At 30.1% G+C, this 26,108-nt stretch overlaps 1 protein-coding gene across 5 annotated transcripts in view; it reads right to left on the bottom strand.

Annotated features, from left to right (window-relative positions):
• Positions 1 to 355: 355 nt before the first annotated feature.
• The window catches only part of LOC139088356 (transcription factor hamlet-like), a 56,318-nt gene continuing 30,565 nt past the window's right edge, over positions 356 to 26,108 (bottom strand). For all 5 annotated transcript variants that reach the window (XM_070637548.1, XM_070637551.1, XM_070637550.1 and 2 more), the window contains 4 exons: positions 18,569 to 18,746; positions 9,039 to 9,195; positions 2,903 to 3,871; positions 356 to 2,461 (listed from right to left, as the gene is read on the bottom strand). In XM_070637548.1, coding sequence (XP_070493649.1) covers positions 1,406 to 2,461; positions 2,903 to 3,871; positions 9,039 to 9,195; positions 18,569 to 18,746 — 2,360 coding nt within the window. In that variant the 3' untranslated portion in view covers positions 356 to 1,405. The remainder of the gene's footprint in view (positions 2,462 to 2,902; positions 3,872 to 9,038; positions 9,196 to 18,568; positions 18,747 to 26,108) is intronic.

Here is a 26,108-nt window from a genome sequence, read left to right as displayed (position 1 = left end):
TGAAACAGTAGTAATTTCTCTTTAAAAGACCAAATAAAGAAGTGCTATGCCGCTGTACCATTATGGAAAATATAATATATTGTAAATCATAATATCATAGCAAAAATGATAAATGAAAAAGAAGAAATAAATATCCGAGAAGTACTAGTTAAAAGAAATCACATCGATATTCCATAATCAGCACCGATTCATTTCATATGAATGTTTTATCGGGTATTTCGCGCGTAAAATGCATTTCATTTTTCAATCGGATTTATATCATAAGCCATCTCTCGCACCTTTGTCTTCGATACTCTTTTTTTGTTGCCCAAACGAAATCTCATTTTTTGTTTGTGCTTATGCTTTTTGTTGCCGCATTTACTAACAACTATAACATCTCAAATTGCGCCTTTGCGCTGTTCATAAATGATTATTCGACTTTAATTGAATGAAAATCTCAAGTCTTAAAATGGTTACTTCCATGTGACATCAGACAATCAGCAAAGTACTTTTGCGGAGTTTTGCACTATAAAAGGGTATTTGTAATGTCTGAGAAATGAAGCTCAATGATCAATCAAATTGAGAGTAAAATTGTTATGTGAATAAACAATACTGATTTTGTATCACGATAACGAACTTTTCTCTCTGTGTTATAATGCGCGCACAATCAAATAACGTGGTACAATGAGAAATACGATAGATAAATCGGTAAATTGTGGAGACAAACAAACAAAGGAGAAGAAAAGATGAAAAAGTTGAATAGTTTATAAAGAAAAATGCAGTGCTTTAGAGTTAAATCAATATGTGGATTGAAATATGTCATTCGCTAAAGCATGAAACTTATGCTTACATGCTCACATATCAGAGAATTCATTAAATTTAATTATCAATCAGTGATGAAATCGGAATGGCATTTCTTTCTAGTTTTTCTTCTCTTATTTTCGCGTTATCTTCTCTGTCGCTTTTATTTCATAATTTATGATCTGACAATTATTTCTACTTGCATTCTTCTTGTCCTCGCATTATTAAGTGACTACATAACACAAAAGTGTTGTGCTGTCCATTACGATTTTTTTTTTTTTTGTCTTTTTTTGATTCGCTTTATGTTCATACATATCATATGTATGATTGGGAATATACTTTATATATTTTATCATTATTATTTATATTAAATCAATCTTGAATTTCACAACAAACTATATTGGTTTATATATGTATGTTTTACTTATTTCTGAACACATTGTAATCATTGATCAGCAATCGTTAGGTTTTCATCAAAAAAATTGAGAAAATAACTAATGTGTCATTTATCAAACATTAATTCGTAGGGCTGCATAATTCATATAGTGTATATCGTGTTTTACTTTTTAAACATTTTCAGAAAATTTTGATTACTTTTCGTTTTGTCTTTACCGAAGGACTTGTTTCATGTAGTCACTTCAATACGATCATTATTATTGTTGATTGTATCTTTATCATTATGCTCATGTTCAATGTTAATTAAATCATTATCGCTACTACTGGCTGCTTCATCTAAATCACCTTCTATATTTGTAACGTCAAGTGGTAATGGTGTATAGATATGCCCGTGAGGATTTCCTGAGTAGGTCACTTTCCCCATAAATGATCGAATTTCATCAAAATAAGAGTCCTCACGTTCTGCTTCATTTGATGATGGTGAATCACCTAAACCAATATTGATACCAGCTGCATCAGCTTCATGCTTCTTCAAATGTCGGTCGAGATTTGTTTGTTGCCCGAAACATCGTTCACATAATGAGCACTTAAATGGTCGCTCTTTATTGTGAATATTGCGAACGTGACGTTGTAAATTGCTTGATATACTAAAGGATCGTTCACAATATTTACAGCTATAGGGCTGCTCGCCAGTATGGGTGCGTAGATGTCTTGTAAGATTTGCTGATCGTGGAAAGTTTTTACCACAAAATTTGCAGCTATAACGATCTTTTACTTTGGGGCCATTTCCGCTTATTGATAATGAGGTGTTATTTGATGAAGGCGTAAGACCACCTGCTGACATTAATGCCTCGTGGAATGTTTTTGCAGGAAAGTTGCCGCCATTTCTGCTAAGAAGGTCGAAGCCAGCACGAAAATTCGGTCCTAAAAAAGGGAAAGGACGTTGAAACGGATTCAAACCACCGGGTCTATACATAGCATCCAAGAGTAATGGATGAATGGGTCTTGGATATGCCATTTGATGTGGCTGAGGTCCCGGTGAGGATGGTGTAGGTATTGGTGATGTAGAAGAACGAGGTGAAATTGATGGTGATGGACTTGCCTGATGTTCTGGAGTTGGAGAAGCTCTTTGAACATCAATTTTTGACGATGATGATGAATTCTCATGATCATCATAAGTATCGGTTGTCTCATTTACTAACGGGCTTGTACTTCTTTTTATTTTCTTTTTAGTCACGCTTAAATCGAGCGGTTGTTCCGATTGACTTTCATCATTTGCTTCATCCTATTTAGTAGATATGTGTAAGAATATGGAAAAAAGAAAAAAAAAAAAAGATTAAAATTTACGCTCTATAAATTTCACTTCAAATTCATGTCAAAATAGTATTAGCAACACATAAAGTGAAATCAATTAAACGAATATTCGGGGGGAATCAAAAAAAGAAAGAATACCCCTTTTTTTTAAGATGGTATATCTAGTTTAGTTTTGCATAGATTGAAATCTGATTAATTTATTAATTACTTTTTCAAAGAGAAAGGCTTAAGTAGATGTAGTTTAAAATTTGACTATTTCTTCAAAAAAAAAAATTGATTTGATCATGAAATCAAATTTTGTGTCATATTCATATTTTTGAAGAAATGAGTATAAAAATAAACATTTTGAAATGTAGCAGTGCCCAAAAAAAAAAACTATGCATACATATTTATAATAAGAAAAAGATTTTACCTTGATGTCAGCATCACTTTGATTGTTACTTTTGATTTCATTCGACATGACCATTGAAAAAGAACGCTTGCGGTTAAAGTTATCCATTCCATTTTTGGTTGTGGTGCCAATGCGTTCGTCTTTTGATCGAGCAAAATTATTTTTGCGACTTGGCGATGTTGCCTCGTTATCTTCGTCAGTGGATTTGTTAGATTCACGCTTGACATAGTTATTTGAATGATTAAAGTTGTTAGCCGTGCTATTATTATTAATATTTTTGTCGTGCTTATTAATTAGATTATGTACACTCAATGGTGTAGGGCGAGCTGGTGACGGTTTCATGTTTGTAGTTGCTTCATCTGCTTGCGATGGTGTCATTTTTTGTCCATTATTGCTACTATTTTGTGACTGTGTCACTTTTGTTGGAGTATTGCCGTCAATATCCAAACATGGTATTTCAAAATTATGCTTTGGTAAAAATAAAGGAAAATGTGGTGCTTGTGCTGGACTAGGTGGAAATATTCCCTGTAGACTCGGATATGGTGACAATCCAGGAGGGAAAAATGGTGAATTACGAAACATCAAAAATGGATTTGGAGGTGTTGTCATGTTGGATGAAATTGATTGTGAATTTTGTTGTGGTGATTGTTGGTTACCCACGAGATTACTGCCTCCTCCTGTTGAATCACAAAATCTTTTATGTTTCGATAATGATGTGACCGTACTAAAACTTTGTCCACACTTGTTACACTTTATTTGCATACGACAATCGGCATGCATACGCTTATGACGACACAAATTGGAAAATTGTGTGTAGGCTTTGAAACAAACCTCGCACTGAAATGGCTTAACGGACGAATGAATATGTGTGTGCTGTTTTAATCCCGATGATGTCGCAAAAGTTTTACCGCACTCTGGACAAGCGTGACTACGAGCACCCACGTGGTGTGTCCGAATATGTCGTTGAAGATTTGATGGATCAGTAAATTCCTAAAAATCAATTATAGAGAATATGAAAATTCCATTAGTCAAATTGAAATTCATTAATGATCAATGTTATTAAAAAGTTTTATTTTTTGTCTTTCATTCTTCTTGCTCTTGTTTTCACTTCTCGTATTAGAAGCAAATATAACAAATTTAACTAATTTGATTTCTGTAGTCCAAAGCCGCAACGAGAAGTTACCTCAGAAAAAATATTTCAAAAGGTTGCACAATATGAATCAAATATTTGAAATTGAAATAAAATCAATTACTTAAATATCATGAATTAATAATAATAAATTTTCAATCAAAAAGTTTCCACTTGTTGAAGTGTTCAATAAAAAAAAATTTATTTTAATCATCTACATTTTACTTTCACATTGTTAACTAACTTTATTCACAAAATAGGCATAAATTGAAAAATATCAATCATTCGATTTAATGGTTTCTAATTTGATTAAAAATCACAATGTAAAATATATATGCTCATGTGTGTAATGTTAGGAAGAAGAAGAAGAAAATGAAGACTGAATGTAGAAAAATATGTGTCGCGAACCGTCTTGTTGTTAGCTCATAAAAAGGTTTTGTTCCAAAATAATAATGTACTGGTGATTGTTACTAGAGCTTTGCAAACTTATAATTATTTTGCTAACTATTAATCATTTTTGATACATTTCTTGAGGTTTACAGGACAAGTGAGTGGGGAGAAACCTTATTTCTTCGTTTTGTCCTCTTTATGCTGCAATCATTTTGCTCTAATAATTTTCAAACTTTCATGTGGATTAACGTCAAATTCCTTTCATTTAAACATAAGACATCATATCATGGTCATATCATACCACATGAAATAGTTTTAAAATTAATTGCACCCGCATATGCGCCAAATTATTTCTCAATATATTCGAAATTTTTGCTACTTGTTACTACATATACCACTTCTTTTGTATTACTTTTTGGGCTCGTCATTGTCGTTTTACTTTTACACTACTTTATCTTGCTACCTCTTTTAGTATGGAAAGAACAGAAAGGAGGAATGAAACAAAAATGAATAAATGAAATGATTATCATCAGTCTTTGGATTTTACAACCAATTAATTTTTATGTGTCTCAAAATGTAAAGCAAAAATATTTATAACCACTATCTCGTGCGCATATATATCGAAACGGAACATAAATAAATATGTAGCTGATTTTTATTACATAATCTTCTTTCCACGGATAATAATTTAAAATATGTTAATGGATGAAATTTAAAATCTACAATTATTTGTAGCTATTATCAAATGGGATATAGGAAGAATTCAACTTCTTAGCTAGAGTTGATGTGGCATTAGCCAGAATCTAACTTACAATCTTCATCAACATAAAAATTATTAAAGTAATACTTCAAGTTATTATCTCAACGGCCACAAAAATGGCAGCAGTACTTTAACTTGGAATTCCTGACTAATTGTTGCTGAATTTTATTTGCTCTAGTTTTGCAGCTCTACATATGAATTTTATATTAAGGAATTGAATTATCAATAAATGGGTAGACTGTTAATAGATCAATAGAATGGATCTCCGTGACATAGACAAAAAGGAGTTTATTGTGGATCATTTCAGCCTGTGAAGCCTACACATATAGACACCTGATCTAGCCCTGCTTGCCAGCGAATCCGAAACAAATTAACTTTCACAAAACAAATAACTCAATGAGAATAATCGCTTTCTTACGGAACAAGTAGCTGCAAAACTACGAAATAAAATTAGGACAACCGAAAATTTTGTTTGGTGTATTCAAAAAAGATCTCAAAATTAAATAAACGAAACGATAAAATTTCATATATGATTGCAGCTCAAATAAAGGCATGTGAAAAAGCATCAAGCAATGATTTTTATAGGGAAAAAAAAGCAAATGAAATATAAGGCATAGTAATACGCACATTGGGAGGTGAATATCAAAAAAAGTTTATGCGATGGAATTTGTAACGAGATCGAGCTTCATTAATTGACTCAGTGTGATGTCTCTCCAACATCGCATCAAATGCGCATAGCCTCGACTAGCCCGCTTCATAAGATATAACAATTTTTTTTTAAATTTTTTTTTATTACATTCATTTTCTTCTCACATTGCCTTCCCGTATTGAGTACTTGTACTATTTTCTTTATGAACGTATATCGCAGATCAGTCAATAAATAAACAAATTGTGTGATTAACAATGTCTAAACGCATTATATAATTTATATGTATTAAAATGACTGCAAAACGTAATAAAAAAATCTTTAACTAATTTTACAACAAATTTATATCGTGCTGCATAAAATTTCCTATGTTTATTCTATGGAGAATGCGGAGATCAAATCAGTATGATCGTTAAATTTGCAGATCATAAAACATCTTTAGCAACAATATATATATTGAATGAAAATGACATTAATCTATTCACGTTAATGCGAAACGGACATTTTCTTGCTCATACTTAAATTCAATGAAATTGAAAATTGAATTTCATAGTCTGTTAAAAGAAGGCAAATACAACCTTCAATCATAATTTTCATCATTAAAACGTTAAAATAAAACAAATATAATTTTTCATCATTAATAAGCTCAACGCTTAAATAGCTTTGTTTCACTTCTACTTCCATTTTTAACATCTCAATTGAGAACATACATTTCTTATATTCACACGATTAAAGATTTTGCAACATGAAATCAATTATATATTTTTTTCTTCTCATACATTGTGAAAAAAAAGACATGAGAAAAGAAGGCACCTAGACGAGTGAATGACATGCGGATACATGAAATTGCTTCCAGTAGACATTGGTCGCAGTATGTGGACTTTATATTGTGTGATGTAAAGATTATATCCGTAATATTACAGAATTTATTTGAATATTTATGAACATGTGAATATGTTAAGTTTAAGCTTGATCCCCTTATTTATTGAGAGCTATTTTCTTTTGTCTATTTCGCTAGACGAAATTCTAAATAGTAAATATTATTTTATGTCATACAAATAATATATTAATGACTTATAATTACGTAATTGTCTTTCAATTCATTCTATATATTATTCTTAATAGAAAACATAAGAGTAAAAATGAAAACAGTACAAAGCAACAAGAATAGTTTAGAAAGTTGAAATCTATATAGATATACGTCCATGTTTGCCGCATTATTTCAAAGAGAATGGACGATGACGACGACAACGACGATGAAAAAGCTGCCTAATCAAACAAAGAAACATAGATAGATACAATAATATGGAACTAAATATTGTTTTTAGAAATAAAAATGAAATAAATGCACGGTTCGCGAATTAGATTGAAAGCATAAAATTTACGATTTCATCATTTTGCGGCCACACGTTGGCACATATATAATATATATACGTGTATATAAAAGACTTCAACGAACGATTAAATGCGGAGCAGTTACTGCCACAATAACAGCAGCAACAGCACATATTCTCTTTTAATTTAAAATTGAGCAGTTATTGGTAATATGGTGCTTTTCCCTTACTTTCGTGTCTAATATAATTTTTATCATTGAAAATTGAAAACCGTAACATTATTTACTTCGCCCCGTTTCACTGTATACAGTTCACAAAACAACTCATGATTTATCCTTTTATATTCCGCATCTACATGTACATAATAGACACATAGGTAGGTTTATTTATTCACATTTATTTATTGCCATTTTTTTGCTCTTATTATTTCATTTAGCATGAAACTATGTAATGTATCTTTGTATTATAAAAAATCAATTGGTGGTCAATGGCTAGTCCGCTAGTTAAGACCAGTAGAAATGTATATTCCTTAATACGGGGACATTTCCTAAATAATGTAAATATTTCTTATTCATAATTATTGTATTATTCAATCACGTTTTTTAATTTGCTGATTCTACCCAAACCAAACGGTAACATTACTGTGCGCCGCATGATACAGTAACATTTGAATCTTACAGCTATGATTTTTGTCTATTCAAAAAAATAAAATATTCAGCCAATTGAATCCATTTTTATAGTTAAGGAAGCAGTTTTTGATTATTTATGGCATTTTTGATCGATGGTGATACAGAATGTGTATGAAAATCAAAAACAAAACTCGCCTTTTGTTATAACAGTAGCTCAGTCATGGAGCTAATTGTTATTTCTTAATAAAGAAGAAGAGGAAGAAAATTTTTGTATATTAAAGGAGATATTTTTTGTTAATAGAACTGTATCTGCTGTGTAATGTAATTTACCGACCGCATATTTTTGGCATCGATCGTCGTGTTTTCAAGCGTATCATAAAAATATGCAATCAATGGCAAATCCACAAAATTTATTGCACTTTAATTAATTATAATTTTCATATAACAGCATAAAGGGGACGTCTTCGTATAAATTTTGGACTGGATGCTTATTCAATATTTATAAATTTATGCTCGAATTTTTTGCCAGTTACATTTTTGTACCTTTAAGGAATTTTCATTATGAGTGTTCATTTTTCAGTATGAAAAAGTACTTACGAGATAATTGAATGATTAATCTTCTGATAACGAAAAACAAAATATTTCTTTCAGGCCTCTAAAAGAAATAAATGTTCCGGAGATTGCAAAATATTGGGCAGTGTTCAATATACAATAAATACAATGTTTAAATTGGTGTTATGGAAACGAGATCATCACGAGTGTTAAAAGACTGAATAAGAAACAAGAGCCTGAGAAATTTTCTCACACATGTCGCACGATGAATTTATAATCAAACAATTATGCAGTCGCATTTATGTGCATTGAAACAAGGTTTAGTTTTTAGATTGCATCACTGTATCTTCCGCCTAAACATGATTACTCATTTTATACGATAAATACCTTGGTCTAGTTTACACTACTTTAATATAAAGACACCATATATACTCTCATAACTAAAATGTGAAGTGACTAACTAATAATTTATTTTAGTGGTAATTAATTACAATTTTGTTCAATCAATAATTATTATATGGTGGAAAGGAAATACTTGTTTAATATAATAATCTCATGGCTTGAATAATATTAAGTGGACATTTCACAATTCATGAGCTAATCTTCCCTTCATTATTTTGTGTGATGTAAGCTTATTAATTGAATATTTTATCAAGCAAGAAAAATGACAAAAAGGCATTGTTGGAGGTTATTAGAATATAAAGTAGATTAACTCACCTTTGAGCAATTTTCGCAAGGATACTTTCTATATTCACCGTGAATAATAGCACGATGACGTAGTAATGAAGGACGATAACAGTATTTCTTAGGACAAAGCTCACAATGATATGCGTCTTTTGGATAATGATGTGTTGCTACTAAATGAACGTCTAACCTGTAAGTGAAGATGAAAAAAATAAAAATAAGTAAATAATTGTGTCTGTAAAATAAATCCTTGAAATTCACACTACTAATCTTCGTCGCCAAACATATTGTTGAGCTATTTGTATTGAAAGTTCATCTATAATTTAAGACAAGACTCATCAATATACAATGAAGAAGAATTCGTTTCGAACGCCTCCGCATGTAATGAATTTAATTAAAAGTCATCATCATTTATTGCAGAAACTAGACATATTTTTTTTTATGAATTTTAATACGCATTTAGACACAGACAAAATTAAGCAAAAATATTTTAATGCATAATTCACGTATCGATTTCTAAAAATACCACATGAATCAATGTCGTAACATTTTGTTTTGTCAATTATAAATTAATAGCGCGAAAATATGGAAAACTGAATGAAATACTAAAAAAATGATGAAACTCCATCCATAAAAATTATCATAAAATTAAAATATCATTTCATTGTATTCAATATAACATGACTTGTGTATCATCATCTAAAGTTATGAATGAATGAAAAAATATTGCCGATTCATATAGTACAGATCTACGGATCTACGAGACACTTCTCAATTCATCTAAAAACGGTGTAGGTGGAACTTGTTGTTTTTTATAATCATTTTACAAATTCATTTTGAACAATAGAGGTATGACACGTAAAATAGGTGTTTTCAAACATGAACACACAACATCTAAAAGGCTTTTATGCTATTTATCATTAAAATGCAATGCCGGTATGGAAAGAAGAAATAATATTAAAAAAAAAATAAGCAAAATAAATCAAAATTATTTCTGCGATTCAAGCAATTCTTACAATTTTATGCTTGTTTTTTTCGCACACGCTTTATATATTACATTCAGCATGCATGAATAAATAAATAAATAACTAAATAACTAGATATTGAAAGGGAAAAGTTCTTCAACATGTGCACTTCCATGTCCCTCTTCCTACTATGCAACATATAACTTAATCTTATGCTGATGATGCAAAATTGCTTCCTTGACACTTAATTCAATAAGAATTTTTTATTTAGAATAATATTTAAATAATCATTTACGATAATGTCAGAATATTTATTTCAATAGGATGTAGAAGCGTTTCAGCATTTAGTATTTGATTTAAATACTTCATCCGGTGCAAAAAATTCCTAAACTCGTTATTCCAATTAAGCTAATTCATGTAAACGAAAGAGTGACAAGCCTTAACTAAATAGAAAATATGTATATTTTTGAACTGAGGCTTTTTTACATTTGAGACGATTTGTAAATTGCATAAATGGGAAAAAATAACGAAAAAAAAGCACCAAACAGGAGAGTAAAAGTGGAAAACAAATAAATAAGTCAGACCATAAGTCATTCATAATGTCACTAATTAAATATTCATATTAACACACACCAAGTGACTGAGTTTGCAATTGAATATTCATGACTAGAATAGTTCATGATGAAAATCACCACCACAATTATGACATCGATTGATTAAACTTAATCATCAACAATGATGTGTAATTATTGATGACAATTTTCTTATGATGACAGTCCTGTGTTATAAATTACCGTTCATTGAATGAGCTTCAAATGACTCTACTCAATATTTCAGTAAGTAAGACATTTACCAATCGTGGGTGGCTTTTTTTATAGCTCAACTCAATCAAGAGCACATGCAAATATTCTCATGAAAATTCAAACAAAAATTCTTATTTCGTCCGACATAAATTACTTTGCGCTTCGGCAATATAATAATTTACTTTAATAGAAGGACGTAATTTCCCCTTTATTTGTTGCTTTCCATTCTAATTTGTAATTTTCCCCAATTATTAGAATTCATTTAGAAGTCTTTTAATTTACAATTCCTCACTAGAAATCTAACATAAGGAGTTCAGAGTAGGATCCCGTTGGATTGAATATCACGGACATGCTTAATATATGAACTATATATGAGCCAACTCAAATCTCTTCAAAATTCCAGCAAAGTCTACAAAGTAAAATCTTGCAAAATTCAATAGATATTCTATGCAATTCAATGTAGTTAGCGTGGAGATTGAAATATATTCTTTGGAATGTAGAAATAAAATATAAAATATTTTCTAGATTCAATTCAAAAAGGGTAATGTTCATGTCGCATATTTTGCAACAGTTTTATTGTGTAAGTTAATCAACAGTCTTTCTAATGAACCACACTCTTAAATCAACATTTATGTAGACATTTGTCCACGTACATACTCATTGTGTTGAGTTCTTTCTATTCGACTCGATAGGCAAACTCAACAAGAATAAGATGAGTTATGTGACATTTTCATTAGAAGCTTCGTGGGTGCATTTTGTGTTGTGCTCATAATTTATTTCAACATATTGGTCTCGCGTCTCGATAAAAGAAAAAAAAAATCTTTGTTACTGCTTGTTGTTTTTTTTTCACCTTATAAATCTAAAGGCTAAAGCCTGGGCTAAAGTAAAGAAAAACTCACTTTGTTATATATTTCGCAATATTGTACCTTTAGACTAAGTCATTCGTTTCGATCCATTTTGTGATGTTTATGATTTATTTCGAAAATATTAATACTGTTGTTGTCATGAGCATTAGAGCAAGACATGAAAATGGTGAAATAAGACAGTATGTTTACGTAAAGTTTCTGGTTATGTGTTCTACTGTTGGTGACGCGCTTCATTAACATTTTCTTACAAATGTTCTTGTTTATTAAGGTTTTACACGAACGTATATGCCATTTTTATCAGAGTATATTACAAGTAATAATGAAAATAATGGGAATCAATTTTATTTCTATGATATAGGTCATAGAATATTATATCTCATTATGGACACAATCTTTGACAGTAAGTAAAATCTAAGACGAAATTAATGTTTAACTTCTGTTTGACGTAAATGTGCTAACATTATGAAAATAAAATATTTGAATCCTATTCCTACTTTTTTCCTTCAAATGTGATTTTTGCGAGGCTATTAATGAGGACGAGGCAATATATAAAATAAAAGAACTAAAGATTGTTATAGGGTTAAAACTTGCTTTTGTTTATCGTACGTTCTTCGTTCACTAAATCGTGAAAATACAAAATAGCTTTCAAAAGAGTAAGTCTAGCACGACAGCGATAACATAAAATTAATTTTCATAATTTTACTATAAAAAGTCATGTTTCTTATCACACAACAAATTTTCGTTTGCTATTTGCCTGTTTTTTTGTAGAGTCCACTTTAAGTCAATATATATAGAAGGTAAAATTTACGATGTCTATCCTAAAACTTTTTTGATTGCGCGACAATTGAGGTTGATGAGTTTGTGTCGCTTTTATGAATTTCTTCTTATTACCAAATCGCATTTCGTTGTTCAATTAGAGTATCAACGCGTGTATAAAGGAAATTAAGCGAATTTATTACCAGATCCTTTAGAGCGTCCAATTTTCTTACAGGAATGTGTATAAATAAACCTTAAGAAAGTTATATGCATAAATTCCGTGAATATTTCTGATATTAAATTTATGAAAATCGTTGTGACTATAAGTCAAAAGTAGTTTTTCATTTTTTATTGTAGTATATACAATAGAAAGGAGGAGAGAAAAAAAAATCAGCTATGAATAGAGCACAAGGAAGATTAATATGCCTCCAATAACTCACGCAAATAATCACTATAACGGCAGCAATATGTCGGACAGCACAAACAGTGGATGTGTGTGTGTGTTTTTGACGTACTTGAAAGTAATTTTGTGATGATTATAATTGCCCTATAATTAGAACTATGATGAATGGCAATTTTGAGAAATATTAAGTAAATAATAAAAAAACGAAATTAGCCTGCATCTATAAATCAACTTTAAAAGTGACTACTTAGCGTGTTTCAATATTTTAAGTTGTGGTTATTATGCACTGAATGAATTATATTTGTATTATATGATGATAGCACTATCGAAGAATATATGTACATATGTATACAGACGGTGGTATTATCATATTATGATTCCATGTCAAGTGACATTGCAATAAGTAACAAAAAATGTAAAAAAAAATATTCGCGTGCATGAAACTAATTTTAAAGCTTTCGACAATTACTAATTTCAGTGCCTTCAGTCATGAATTCTTAACACAATATTTTCAAAGAATGTCAAATATGAATGAATAAGAGATTTACACATAAAATGCACATATGCAAGTAAGCAATTATATTCATTTATAAATACAACATACGATGATGGGTTGCTACATTAAGAGGCGATTTACAACTGTCAGATTTAGCACTTTCGCGTAAAAAAATTAATAATAATGAATGATGAAGTGGTAGAGATTTTATCGTATTGACACTTTGAGTTAATACGTAAAACTGATCTTTCTAGTGATATTCCATCAATCTCATTTCAATAATTAATTTTGACTTAAACTATTAAACAATTTTCACATTGTTACATCCTTTAATTACATCATGTGTCATGAATACACATTTAACACTTCATAATTTCGATCAAGATTCGAAATGAAAGATAATTGCTTAATTTTTGAAGTTTGCAGTCATAATTTCTTAAAGAAAGTTTAAGATCATTTTTAACATTGCCGAATGAGAATATATGTGAGGGGCTTAATGATGATTTTCATACTGTTAATTGGGTCAAAAAAAAATATCATGATGCTTTATGATTTTCCTGCTGTGTTCGTGTTTGCGTTTTACTAAAATATTTCTGTATATCATTCTAGGATTTCATCTGAGTATGACCCAACTGAGGATTACCCTGAGGATAGTTTGTGAAATTGGAAGTTGGACAGTAATAATTTTATTTAAAAACTTCACTTTATCAAGCATCAATTAATTTTACAAGCTATATATCTTTTATTGTCCAAACATTCGCATCACCTTAAGGCGAAAATAATCAATTTTTCAATTATCTCTGTGGAATTTATGATCCTTAACAAGTGTATAATCGACATCAATTAAGTCTTTTTGGATCATTTTGTGGAATCTCCGATAAGAATTTACATTTATATATTTACTCTCAATATGGAAAAGAATAAAATATTTAATGACTATACTAAATTCGGTTGATCTTTGAGTACCTAATAAATTTATTATGTTATTGCATCTGTCTCATGTTTATTGCATTTGTTTACACATTGTACATTCCTTTAAATTTCATCTATTCCTTTGGAGTTTATAAAAATGTAAAGTAAATTAGTTGTAATGTCTTTTAATTTCATTTATAAAATTTATGTTTGCAATTTCCACAATCAATATTTGCATAAAAAGATCATTAAAGTGTTCGCTCTTGTTAAAAAAAATTTAAATAAAGTAAAAATCAATTTTCATCATACATTTATTGAATGCCTCTTTAGTCGTGAATTTCATCCTACCGCAAACAACATCGATTTAATGCATGTTCGGAAAGGTATTTAATTTCGTGCATTTCTTCTCTTTTCTTTTTTGTTGTTCACAAAAAAATCAATCCCGAACAATCACTTGCAACAGCAATGTAATTATACAAAAAATGCCTTTTTGATGGCAATTTTACACGCAGCTTAACGTGATTTTATTTTTTTTTTATAGCTTTTGTGGTACAAAACACGTGAGGAAATTTCCATTACCTTTTCTTTCTCCCTTCATTGTGCAATATTCAGCAATCACATATATGTATATTTAATTTGCAGCTCGTAAAAGGATGAAACATTAAAATCTCTTTTTCATCGATTCTTCATGTGCATTTAATTCGCTTTCCTCCTTTCATTTCCCTCCTTGAATAGCATGTGAGGCTATTGCCAAGACTCTTCCCTTGCCCTCATTCCTCTATCTTCGTCTCATTTGAAAAATGTTGCATTTAACATGAATTCAAGTCAAGAATCTTGAATAGTATATGCTCAGTATAATATGCAAATTTGTTATCTTTTCAACAAGCTAGCAAGCAAGAAAAGAAAAACTGCACACGAGTGCTCCTTCATCATTAAGGTTTTCCATAACAGAAGTTGGATATTAGTAAAGTCATTCTAATATTTTTTATATCAAAAAATTTGTATTCTTGAAATCGAAAAACATAAGAAAATAGCTAATGGCAAAATAATTATTTTTTGATGCATACATGCATCATAAAGTGCTGGCATTCAGGATATATATAAAGTCGAAAAATAAAGTCAAGAAATTCTCCATCGTGTTGATCATTGCATAATAGAGATCTAGATTACATACACGGTATGTGCTCTTTTTCTTAGCATGTTTATTCTGATTTTCTCATCGTTACAGCAAATTGAAAAGTAACTGCTCTGTGCTCTCACACATCACATGAATTCATGAAATGTAAGTAAGAAGGTATGAACTAAAATAAATTTATCATCATCTATTAGTTGTATTACTTTAAGCGAAATATGAAATTCTTCCACTTGGTGATCATGCTGACAAATCCCAGAGTTGAGTGAAGAAATTGTATTAGAAACACATTTTTACCATTTTTGTCCTAACATCAGAAACATTTTTTTTTTTTTTTCTAAGAGAGTCAGGCAAATATTATTAAGTAACGATGATTTATTTGCATATGTCGCAATATAAGTCGTATTTTCTGCCTATCTATTGAACCTTCCATAACACATCGCGTCCAGTGTGTCGTTAATTTATAACACAGACTGAAATTTGCATAATGTATGCATGATATTGCGAAAAAATCAGCACAGCAAAGGTAAATCGCAAAGAAAATGCAAAGCGAGAGAGAAGAAAAAAAAAATATTGCACCACAAATTCTGCTATCGTACAATTACATGCAATTGTCTATGCCGTGATTTATTATGATTTTCGAATAATATTATGGAGATTAAGTGTTCGAAATGGCTTAATATATAGACTTAAATATTTATATTTCTATACTAAACGATTGAGAATTCTTTTCCTTGCAATTTGAATTTTTTTTTTTTATTCATTTCATGACACAGATCGTGCCAAATAGCCGAGGCGCACGACGAGAAAGACACATCTAACAAAAGTGAAAAATAACTTGAAGAGAATATCGAAAACTAACTTTATATAGGTATTTATATGTGTATCGTGTAAAACTATACGCTCAACAAATGATGTCGATAAACGTGGGTGGACATGGCCACTAAAGAAATATATATATCTGCTTATTGACTGAAAGATCCCTAAAACATTTTTCATTTCATTTCAATAAGATGGAAACATTTCAATAAATATCGAACTAAGTTATGTTCTATAGTCGAGTGAAAGATGAATAATGTCAATGAAATGTAAGAAATCAATTGACAATACTGCAAGATATATGGCTATGCAGTCAGAACTACACGATTGAGAACAATGGGAAATGAGAGCAAAAGTGTTAAACAGCTATATCGCTGCCAGGGTTGGAATTAAATTTCTTTCAAAATTTGTTGGAATTTACAAAAGTATCAAAGCTTAGCAGCAAATGTTCTAGCTAATCTGAGATGGAAGCAACCCTGGTTGTTTTTATTAGTGGGAGAAAAGAGTAAAAAGAATTATAATATTTCTTATTTCATTATATTCAGTTCCTAATACTCGTAAATTTCTATTTCTACAGATCAATAAAAACAAGAGTCATTATTGGCGTTAAAAAATATGAATAAAAATAAAGTGAGTGAGAAGGAGAGTATATGAAAGAATTGTGGTGTCGAAATAAAATGAATGGGCATATTGTGCATATTTCTATAATTCATTATGTGATCACGCTCCTATGACTGAAGTTGACTGCTTAATGGAGACGATAGCTTTACTTTGCATATTCTAGATCGAACGCGGAAGTTTAAAGGTTCATGAATGGAAATCGAATCTGTCGCAATGTTATGTTCTCTATATGCACAATTTAATTTCACTTTTTAATATTTCTTCTCCTTCGTTCCTTAACTCAATGGACTCCACATGCAGATGTTTTAGTTCGCATTTTAAACAACTGGTACTCTCCCGTTACTGATCGTTTTTCGTTCAATATAACATAGTCAAGACAGTATCAATGATTTCAATCTCAATACTAAATGTGCACACACACAGTTCGCTCACTATGTGACTCGCGCAATGGATTAATATTTGATATTACAAACATGTTTGCTTTCATGTCAATAATATGTAAAGCTCAGTTTGACATTCCTCAATTCTATACGCATCAAAATTTTGTTCTCTTTCATTTTACAGTTTTTGTACATGCATAAATGTAAAGAGTTTCCAATTTCCTTTTCGTTTTGGCGAAAAAAGGCACTCCACTCCTCTCATAAGATTTCATATGTGATGAAGAAAAATTTTCCTTTTATGAACTATCCATCCATCCATATATTGTGAACATAATTAACAATACAATTGATGGTAATTGATTTCCCTTTCGATTTATTTACTTTTATACTGTAAATATTTATGAAACATTTTTTTTTCTCCTAATTAAAGAGATTTATACTGAATTTTCATGTTTGACAAATGCTCAATTATATTCGTCAATAGAGAAACGTGAAATCAATAATAATTTTCTTCAATTCTATTGCCTGTTACTAATGCACCAACTTATGATAATTTTCAATTATTTTACTTTTTTTTTTTATTTGCCAAGCTCGGTAGTGAGTTGTAAACATATAAGGACTAATATTGACAAACAATAGAAACTCGGCGTTCATAATTACAAAAAATGAGTAGTTATTGGCATTCCTCAACTACCTAAATGATAAATGATTTACTTTTTTTCCATATTTTCTATAATATATATATCTACATATGAGTCTCCACACATGCATGTATATAAATATTTCTTCTGTCGATCTTGTCAATTTTTTCCGCCGTTATACTTTGATTTTATGTAGCCTCATTTTTTTTTTGTCGATGATGGATGTTCAATGAAGCCACTAATTATTTTCATGCTCCAAATATTACGAGAGTGAAGAGGAATACCATAGTAAACGACTTTATGAAATTGAAAAGCGATGAGCAAGCAGAACTCAAGCAATATAACATTAACGATATGCCTAACTACATACAATGAAAATTAATATTTAATTTATTGTTTCACACATTCATGTGAGGTGACTGAATAAAGTAATTTTTGGAATAACTTAATGATACCTTCGTAAATGGACATAATAGGACATCGTCAATGTGAATTTGAAATAATCATCACGTGTGCGTAGATGAATCAATCGAAAATTAATTGAATGTTTCAAATCGAAGTGATTTGTGATTTCAATCATATATACTTTATACTTTATAAATGACATGAACACATTTTTGTTTCCTTTCTTGCCTTAAATTATAGCTCATTAGATACTTTCATAAAAAAAGGAACATTTAAAATTTCTTAACTTCGCCCGTAACAATTGGCATAAATAAAAGAAATAGTAATTGTAAAAATATAAGAAAAAATGATCTACTTTACTCACTGGTCAATATCACCGCATTGGCGTTCACACACGACACAACGTGCATCTATACCATCAACATCATCTTCGTCTTCGATGGACTCGTTATTATTCTCATGTGTGGATTCCTGTTGATTGCTGTCTAAATCATTCGATGAAGCATTAAAATCTTCTTCATACGCGCCACTATGTTGGGAGCCTAGATAGAAAATAAAAAAAAAGAGAGCAAGAAAAACGAATTGTAGAAGATGATAATATAAGTTGAAGAAACCATGAAGAATATATAAATCAAAATTAATCATACAATTGAGATCTTCTTATGGGGCAAAGAAGAAATGAAACAAACTAGCTATACAACACGTTTCATATCTTCAATTGAGAGCTTTGAGGATTTTTTTTTGATGCGATCATTTTTAAACATTCGTGAATTGACTTTTATTGAAACAAAAGGCGACGTAAATATTATAAAGAGGGAATGAATTTAATTTTTGACCATCAACTGGCTTATAAAAGTCGAATGAAAAAAAAGAGACACAGAAATGTCGTTAATCTCATTATGTGGAATCATTCAAATATGACATGATTAATTTTTTTTGCTTACAGTTCAATTTCTAGTTTTTTTTTTGTGGACCTATCTATCATCAGCGATGTAACCAGTTTAGATTGAAGTATCTTTTTTCTTAACCACAATTTTTATATTTTGACTTAATTTAAAGCATTTTGAATAAAAAATGTCAGTATGATCTTGAAGCTATCTTTTTTCAAAGATTATTCATTGTTCCTTTAATATGCTCAATGAACATTATTCAAAAAAAAAAAAAATAAAGACCATTGGTTTCTATTGAAAACCATGCATCATGTTGGATTTACAAATGCTTTAATGATCTGTAGAGCACGCACTGTGATACGATTAAGATGATTAAAACAATATTTTATCATCTCATGTGTATTTTATTATCGGTTTCATGGAAATTCGCTTCTGCTTCTGTCTTAAATTAAATTTCATAAGAACTGTGTTAGAAATCAGCAGTGGACTATCGCTGGAGCAATTCATTTTAATTAATAGTCTTATAATCGTTATATGTAGCACGATTAATCGTGTAGGTGTAAGGTTTTCTTTACCCTAAAACATTTTGTTTTTTTTGTTATTTTCTTAGCTTTCAAATCAACTTCCAGTTGATGAATGCTGACTGTGCGCAATCGCACAAAGACTTGATGAAAAAGTGCTTCCAGCATCAATTTTTAATTCTGTTGCCTGTCTTTCATTATTAAAACTGCTCAGTCGTACTACATAGCCCTGTATATTCCATTTAACGTCCATCTATCTCTTATTTAAAAATATTTCTCTTATTACCGCAAGCCACAACATTCATACACTTCTTTATTGCTGAACGTCTTACGAAATTGCGACGACGACATTGGCATAAAAGGTAAGCAGAGAAAAGTTTTTTTTTTGTGTTTCTTCTGTGTACTTCATGTGATTTCGTTAACGAAAATTATTCAGGACAAAAAATAATATAATGAAAATGAAAGTCTTCTCACTTACTTTGAAATCTCTTTAACCATATAATGTTTCAATTAAAATTGTTTGTGCATTTTTTTGGACCTTATTTCGATCAATGCGAAAAAGTCATGTTCCTTTTAACTTTTTAATTATTTCAAAATTGGTAGAAAAAAAATTCTTTTGTAGGAAGCTCAAAACGATTCATAAATTTGTCACCAAGTCTTATTAAGTTTAAAAACTTCTTTTTCATCTTGTCGAAAATTGAATTAAATAATTACATCTGATTCTTTTTAAAAAGCCGATCATTTAGCCAAAATAATAAATACCTTTAATGATATTTTATTTTTCTGCAACAGGAAAGTTTCACCTCAATCCCAAGGTGCATTAATTTGAAATTCTTTATAGCGCATTATACGTTTATTGTTGTATCTCTTTATTTTTCTAAATGGCATTGTATAATACAAACGGAAAACAGATCAAAATGTAAGGAGTCGTCTGAATAATACGTGATCGTAAGGGGCAAGGGAAAGTGTACCCTCGAAACGTGCATTTAAAATTCAAAAATGTATCTCATAAGTCGCAATTTGTCCATATTAACGAAGGGCCATTAGGGTCATTAGGGTTTGACGTGAAAATGCCCTTACAGCCCTTAGAGATGCCTTGATAGCTGTTTCTAGACAACTTTTATGACAAGAATTGACATTTACTGAATCGTCGAATGGACACCTTGGCATAATGTCTAGTTATTAACTAGACCTAAGGTGGACTCCTGAACGTTTCGTAAAATTTGTCATTAGTCCATTTACGGTGTCTACTTATCAACTATACATCATTCCAAGTTGTCCACTCAGAATCGTGCCACTTAAGCACATAATACGTATAGAGGTCGAGATGCTTCCATCTTAAGCGCTACGTAATATTGGAACGACCCCCCAGGTATGTATATTTGTACATTTTAATCCAAAAAAAATCTCTCATAATCGGAATCAACTTTGAGTTCGACCAAGAAGACTCTTCTCTCTCTATGTTTTGTTGTACTATGAACCGAGCGGTAAGCACGACTTAAAAACAGAAGGTATAAAATAATATAAAGCAAGAAAATAAAAGAAGAATAAAATCATATTATATTGTTTCTATGCTGTGTTTTTATTTTCTTTTCTTATTTCAAGAGAAATCGCCTTGTTGTTTGTTTTTTTTCTTTCTTTTCTTTCTTTCATCTCTACTACATTATTTTTTGTAAAAGAGCATTTTTATTTCTTTTACTTGTTTTTTTTTATATTTAAAGCATAAAATACTGTATGGGCTGTTAATCATTGTTTGACAAGACGACGCGTGCTTAGCTGTTAGTTGCTGCTGTAAACTCTCTGTGCAGCAGCATTTATGTATATAAAAAAAAGCTTTTTTTTTTGAATTTCTTTTTCGGTGCCACCGATTTGAAGGTGTAATAAAATATCATTAATTTTAGGCATCGTAAAATACTGTTTGATACATTTTCTTAAGCAACAGTAGTAACAATATAACACTCAATTAAAGGGATTTAAATTTGTTATTCAACGTGACTATTTAAGCATTTAATTAACACCTTCTGTATTGCCCTCATGATCTGACACTGAAAGTGTTACAAACGATATGTTCAATAAACTAAATGCTTGAATGTTTCTTTTTTTTGGGAGTTTTATAACTGAGCGAATAAAATAGTCGGAATTGGAATCAAAGAAAAGATCATAAAACATGCGTTTAAGTCATTAATTTTATCACACATTACCTTCTCTTATAACTCGTTGAGATTTACAAAATTTAACTTGAAAAACGATGCGATTATTGAGTATTCGGTTGCATTAAAGAAATTAATCTCAATTTTTATATGCAGGCGCAATAATGCAACAAGTTTATAGCCACAAATATTGTTATTTTGTATTTTTTATTTTTATAAAGAACTCACAACACTTTATTAATTCACAAAGGATGAATAATATCTTCACTTTATTATTACTTTTTTATATATTTAATGTGATGAAGCTTCTTGTATCTTCAGTCACGTCTTCCTTGCACCTCATAAACTTCCTAAATGAACATTTCTTCGCATTCAGTAATTGTCCACAATTTTTATATCATTGTAAATTATATGTGGTATATGGCTTTTAATTTGACTTGGTCGGCATGATGAAAAATATATAACAAATATTCAAAAAATAGCCATCCCCTCCACAAATATACAATCCCTATCATGATGATAGAACACAAAACATTTACATGTGTACGGCGAGGATACACTTGAAGCACTTGAAACAGTAATTCAATTGAGCTTCGAATAAATAGAATATATATATTGTGGAAAGGACGAATAACGCGAAGGGGTAGAAATGAACATTCTGTATTGTTCTATATGGTCAAACATGTGAAGATCCTGTTCTTTTCACATTGTAAGGTAATCATAAAGCACGAATTAACCCCTCATGAACACATTTATTTTTCATGCACACATTTATTTCATGACAATTGTACAGGTGAAAGAAAAGAGAGCTATAGGTCATAAATAACTGATAATACAGAAACACGAAACTATCCGATGTTCATAAATCCACAATACATATTAAATAAAAGTCATATGAAATTGAAAGCCTCAAACATAGCGTTAATTGTACAATTCAGCAAAGTTATTTGTTTTATTTCTTTTCTCACTCTCCATATTCTAGTTTATTTGACATTTTATTACAACAAAAAAAATCACTGTGACTTTATGATAATGTTCGAGGATCGTGTAAGCAATTCGATTGTACTTTAGAAAATTCTATTTCCATTGAAACCCAACTAATTGACATTTAATGTGTTAATTTTGATTTTGATTTTCATTTTCAATATGACAAATCGCACCTAACTAAAAATGATTGATTTCAATTACATTTTCGTTATAATTTCATTCTATTCTTGATGTGTCCGATTAATAATTAATTCCATAATTATTATCATATTTTAAGGAGCAGTTTTTCCCACGAGAAAGTTTTCTTTTTTTTTACAAACGTCATATTGCAATAGATATAAGAAATTCAGCACCTTATGGGACATAAAAGAATTTACATTTATATTGTATAATTTAAGGAACATTATGGCCAACATTTCTTATGCACGAAAGACCTGGCATGAGAAAATTTACTCAATCGTAACACTTTAAAATAAGCGTCATATGGGACAAATGAATGAAGAAAATCTAATTGAATTTAAAATTGTGACTTATGAAATTCTTCTTTATTTCAAGCAACAGATGGAGAGTTAATCATTTGACCATAAGTTTCACCATCCGTAACGACTTCTATGTAATTTCATTCAATCCATTTCACAAGGTTTATACAATATCATGCAAAATTTTTCCTCAAGCTTTGGTCTTTATCAACTTTACTTTATTTTCTCTTTAGCACGTTCATGCTTTTTTTTTCCGAAAATGCATCATAAATTCTTCTGATATCTTCTTTTAAATCCGACATTGATTGAAATATGATTGAAAATATTCAATATCAGTGGAAAGATCAGGAATATTATTAATGGCAATATTAACTTGCAAATTGAAAGTTCAGCACGTAAATTTATCATCCAATGTAAAGTTGCTTATCATTGATTTTTAATGAAGGATGCATCCATTCCAAAAAGTAAAAGTTAGCCCACCTTGATATAATCTCATTTATTTAAAACGTCAATACAATGTATACTTTGTGTTTGAAAAGGATAAAGTCAAATGTAAATTTTTCATGACATGATGCGCTTTACGATAAACTTGACGAGTGCAAGTGTGGAGAGTCAGGGAAGGTAGCATTATAAGCTAATTGAAGAGCCAATGTGATTTCTATAAAAAACAATGAATGCATGCAACTTTTCAACGGATTTTTACTATAAAATACACTCAATTTTCATTTTATCATTCCATAAAATCAACAATTGCGTGCAATGAAGTTTCCTTTAGCTTATGCACGTCATTTAAATGCAATGAAATATTTCAGGTCAATCACAATCTTTTTCCTTAATTTTATTTTAACATTTTTAACCTAACTTATGCAGTCAACTATCTATTTTGTAGTTCATTTTTTGACAATATGCATTGTTAGTTTTTACTGGTAATTTCACGTGAAAAGGTTAAGTATTGCGCACCTGCCACAATTTTTAGGCCGTTTTTAACTGAATTTTTTGATTCTTTTTCTCGTTCACATAATTGTGTTCATATTTCAATGTCATAAAATATGCGTTTTCGCATAAAATTGGAGCATAATAATGTAAAGTGAAATTGACTGCTTAGGTAGCATGATGCGATAATTTTTGACGAGGCGACATACATACAATATTAATGTATAAATATATTTAAACATGAACAATCACTGTATGTTTCAATGCAAACAATGACACGGTCAGATTTACACATATGATTGGGTAATTTCATGTTGCAACTATTGATTTTTATGTGAATTCAAATAATGTGTGTGCATGGTAAGCATTTATCATTTTTATTTTTGTCGAATGTACCCTCATGCATGCAATGCATTTCTTTTCATATTGTATGACTAGTCTTTGATTCTCAAAAAAAATTTATATATGTATACTTTTCAATTCATGTAGATTTTGCCGTTACTTTACACGTGCCAACTTTTCATATCTCTTTTCTTTCCCCACTTTTCACTACTTATGTTCGTTTATTGTTGTTACTGTCCATTGTTGATAATCAAGTAAATACAATGGAAAAAGTCAATTCAATTTATCAGTTATCACGCAACAATTAAAAGTGCGTGGGAAAGATATGACTTTAATGATAAAAATTACCCGAATATAAGGAACGGAAAAAAGTGGAAATACTTTCCTTTCACAAAGCATTAAATGCTCTTTTTTTCAATTGTTCAGTACCGCACCATCAATTTTGCAGATAATTCTTGTAACAAATTAATTTATTTTTACTGCTTACATCCTTAACGCAAATACATCGTTCATAAAAAATGACACCGTAAAAAACATTTAGGGATCATAATAGGAACGCGTGGATTCTGTCAATTTTATGCACATTTCTCTGCTTTCTACAAAAAAAAATGTATTTTTTTTTTACGATACGCTCAATTAGACTGCAACATAACTGATAAAATTTCTTTTGAATCCCAAAAAAAAATATTTTTTTGTTACTGTCGAATGTAAAAAATTGACAAAAAAATCATTAGTCAACCACTATTTATTCCATTTCATTAAATTGATGATTAGATTAACATCAGAACACACAATGACATAGCAGATATTATTATGTAGGATATATTACAATGGAAATGCTGCAATCACACGCATCATGTATATGAGAGTGGTTTCAGTTGCAGCATGCACCCGAAAAAAAAGTGATGCAAACAAAAAAAGTCATCCCTCATATTTGCTCAATTTATCACATTAATACAAACAATAGGGTAGCAACGTGTTGATGCTCATTGTCCGCATTTAATAAAATCATCATCAAACCCTAATTTAGTTGTTAAATGAATCCTACATGTCTATATGTCTTTCTCCCTCTCATTGCATTGTGAAAGTATTTATAATGTATCAATGTCACCAACATGCAGCTTGTTTAGCTTTTTTATTCTCTCTTCTCTTCATATATAAACTACATAAAAATCGTGACAGAACGAATGTCAGATTAACTAACAACTGATTTACGCGGATCATCTAAAATCTCTTTATTCATTTGTCTAATTTTGAAAAAAGTTTAAAAAATCAAAAAGATTCGAAAATGAAATTCATAAATTTTCATTATAGATAAGACGCGTGAACTGTATAACTTAATTATGTTTCCAGCAATGCTCTCTTTCCTCGAATTCAACCACACTTCATTTAATCCATCGTACTAATAATTGCCTTCTTTTATTTTCGACTGGCTTAACAAAAAAAATAGTAATAATAATCATGAAGAAGAAAGAAGAGAGAATATTTATCAGATAATGAAATGAAATGAACAACAACAACTTTGCATAAACAAATATTTTTTCCCTCTCAATCATATCGCGTCGTTAATCTGTTCTCGACACTCTGTGCGCTATATTAATG

The sequence above is a fragment of the Chironomus tepperi genome, unplaced genomic scaffold, assembly GCF_022539635.2.
Source record: "Chironomus tepperi strain 1889 unplaced genomic scaffold, CSIRO-AGI_Ctep_v1 contig_161, whole genome shotgun sequence".
Lineage (NCBI taxonomy): Eukaryota > Metazoa > Arthropoda > Insecta > Diptera > Chironomidae > Chironomus > Chironomus tepperi.
This window is presented reverse-complemented; position numbering and strand designations above follow the sequence as displayed.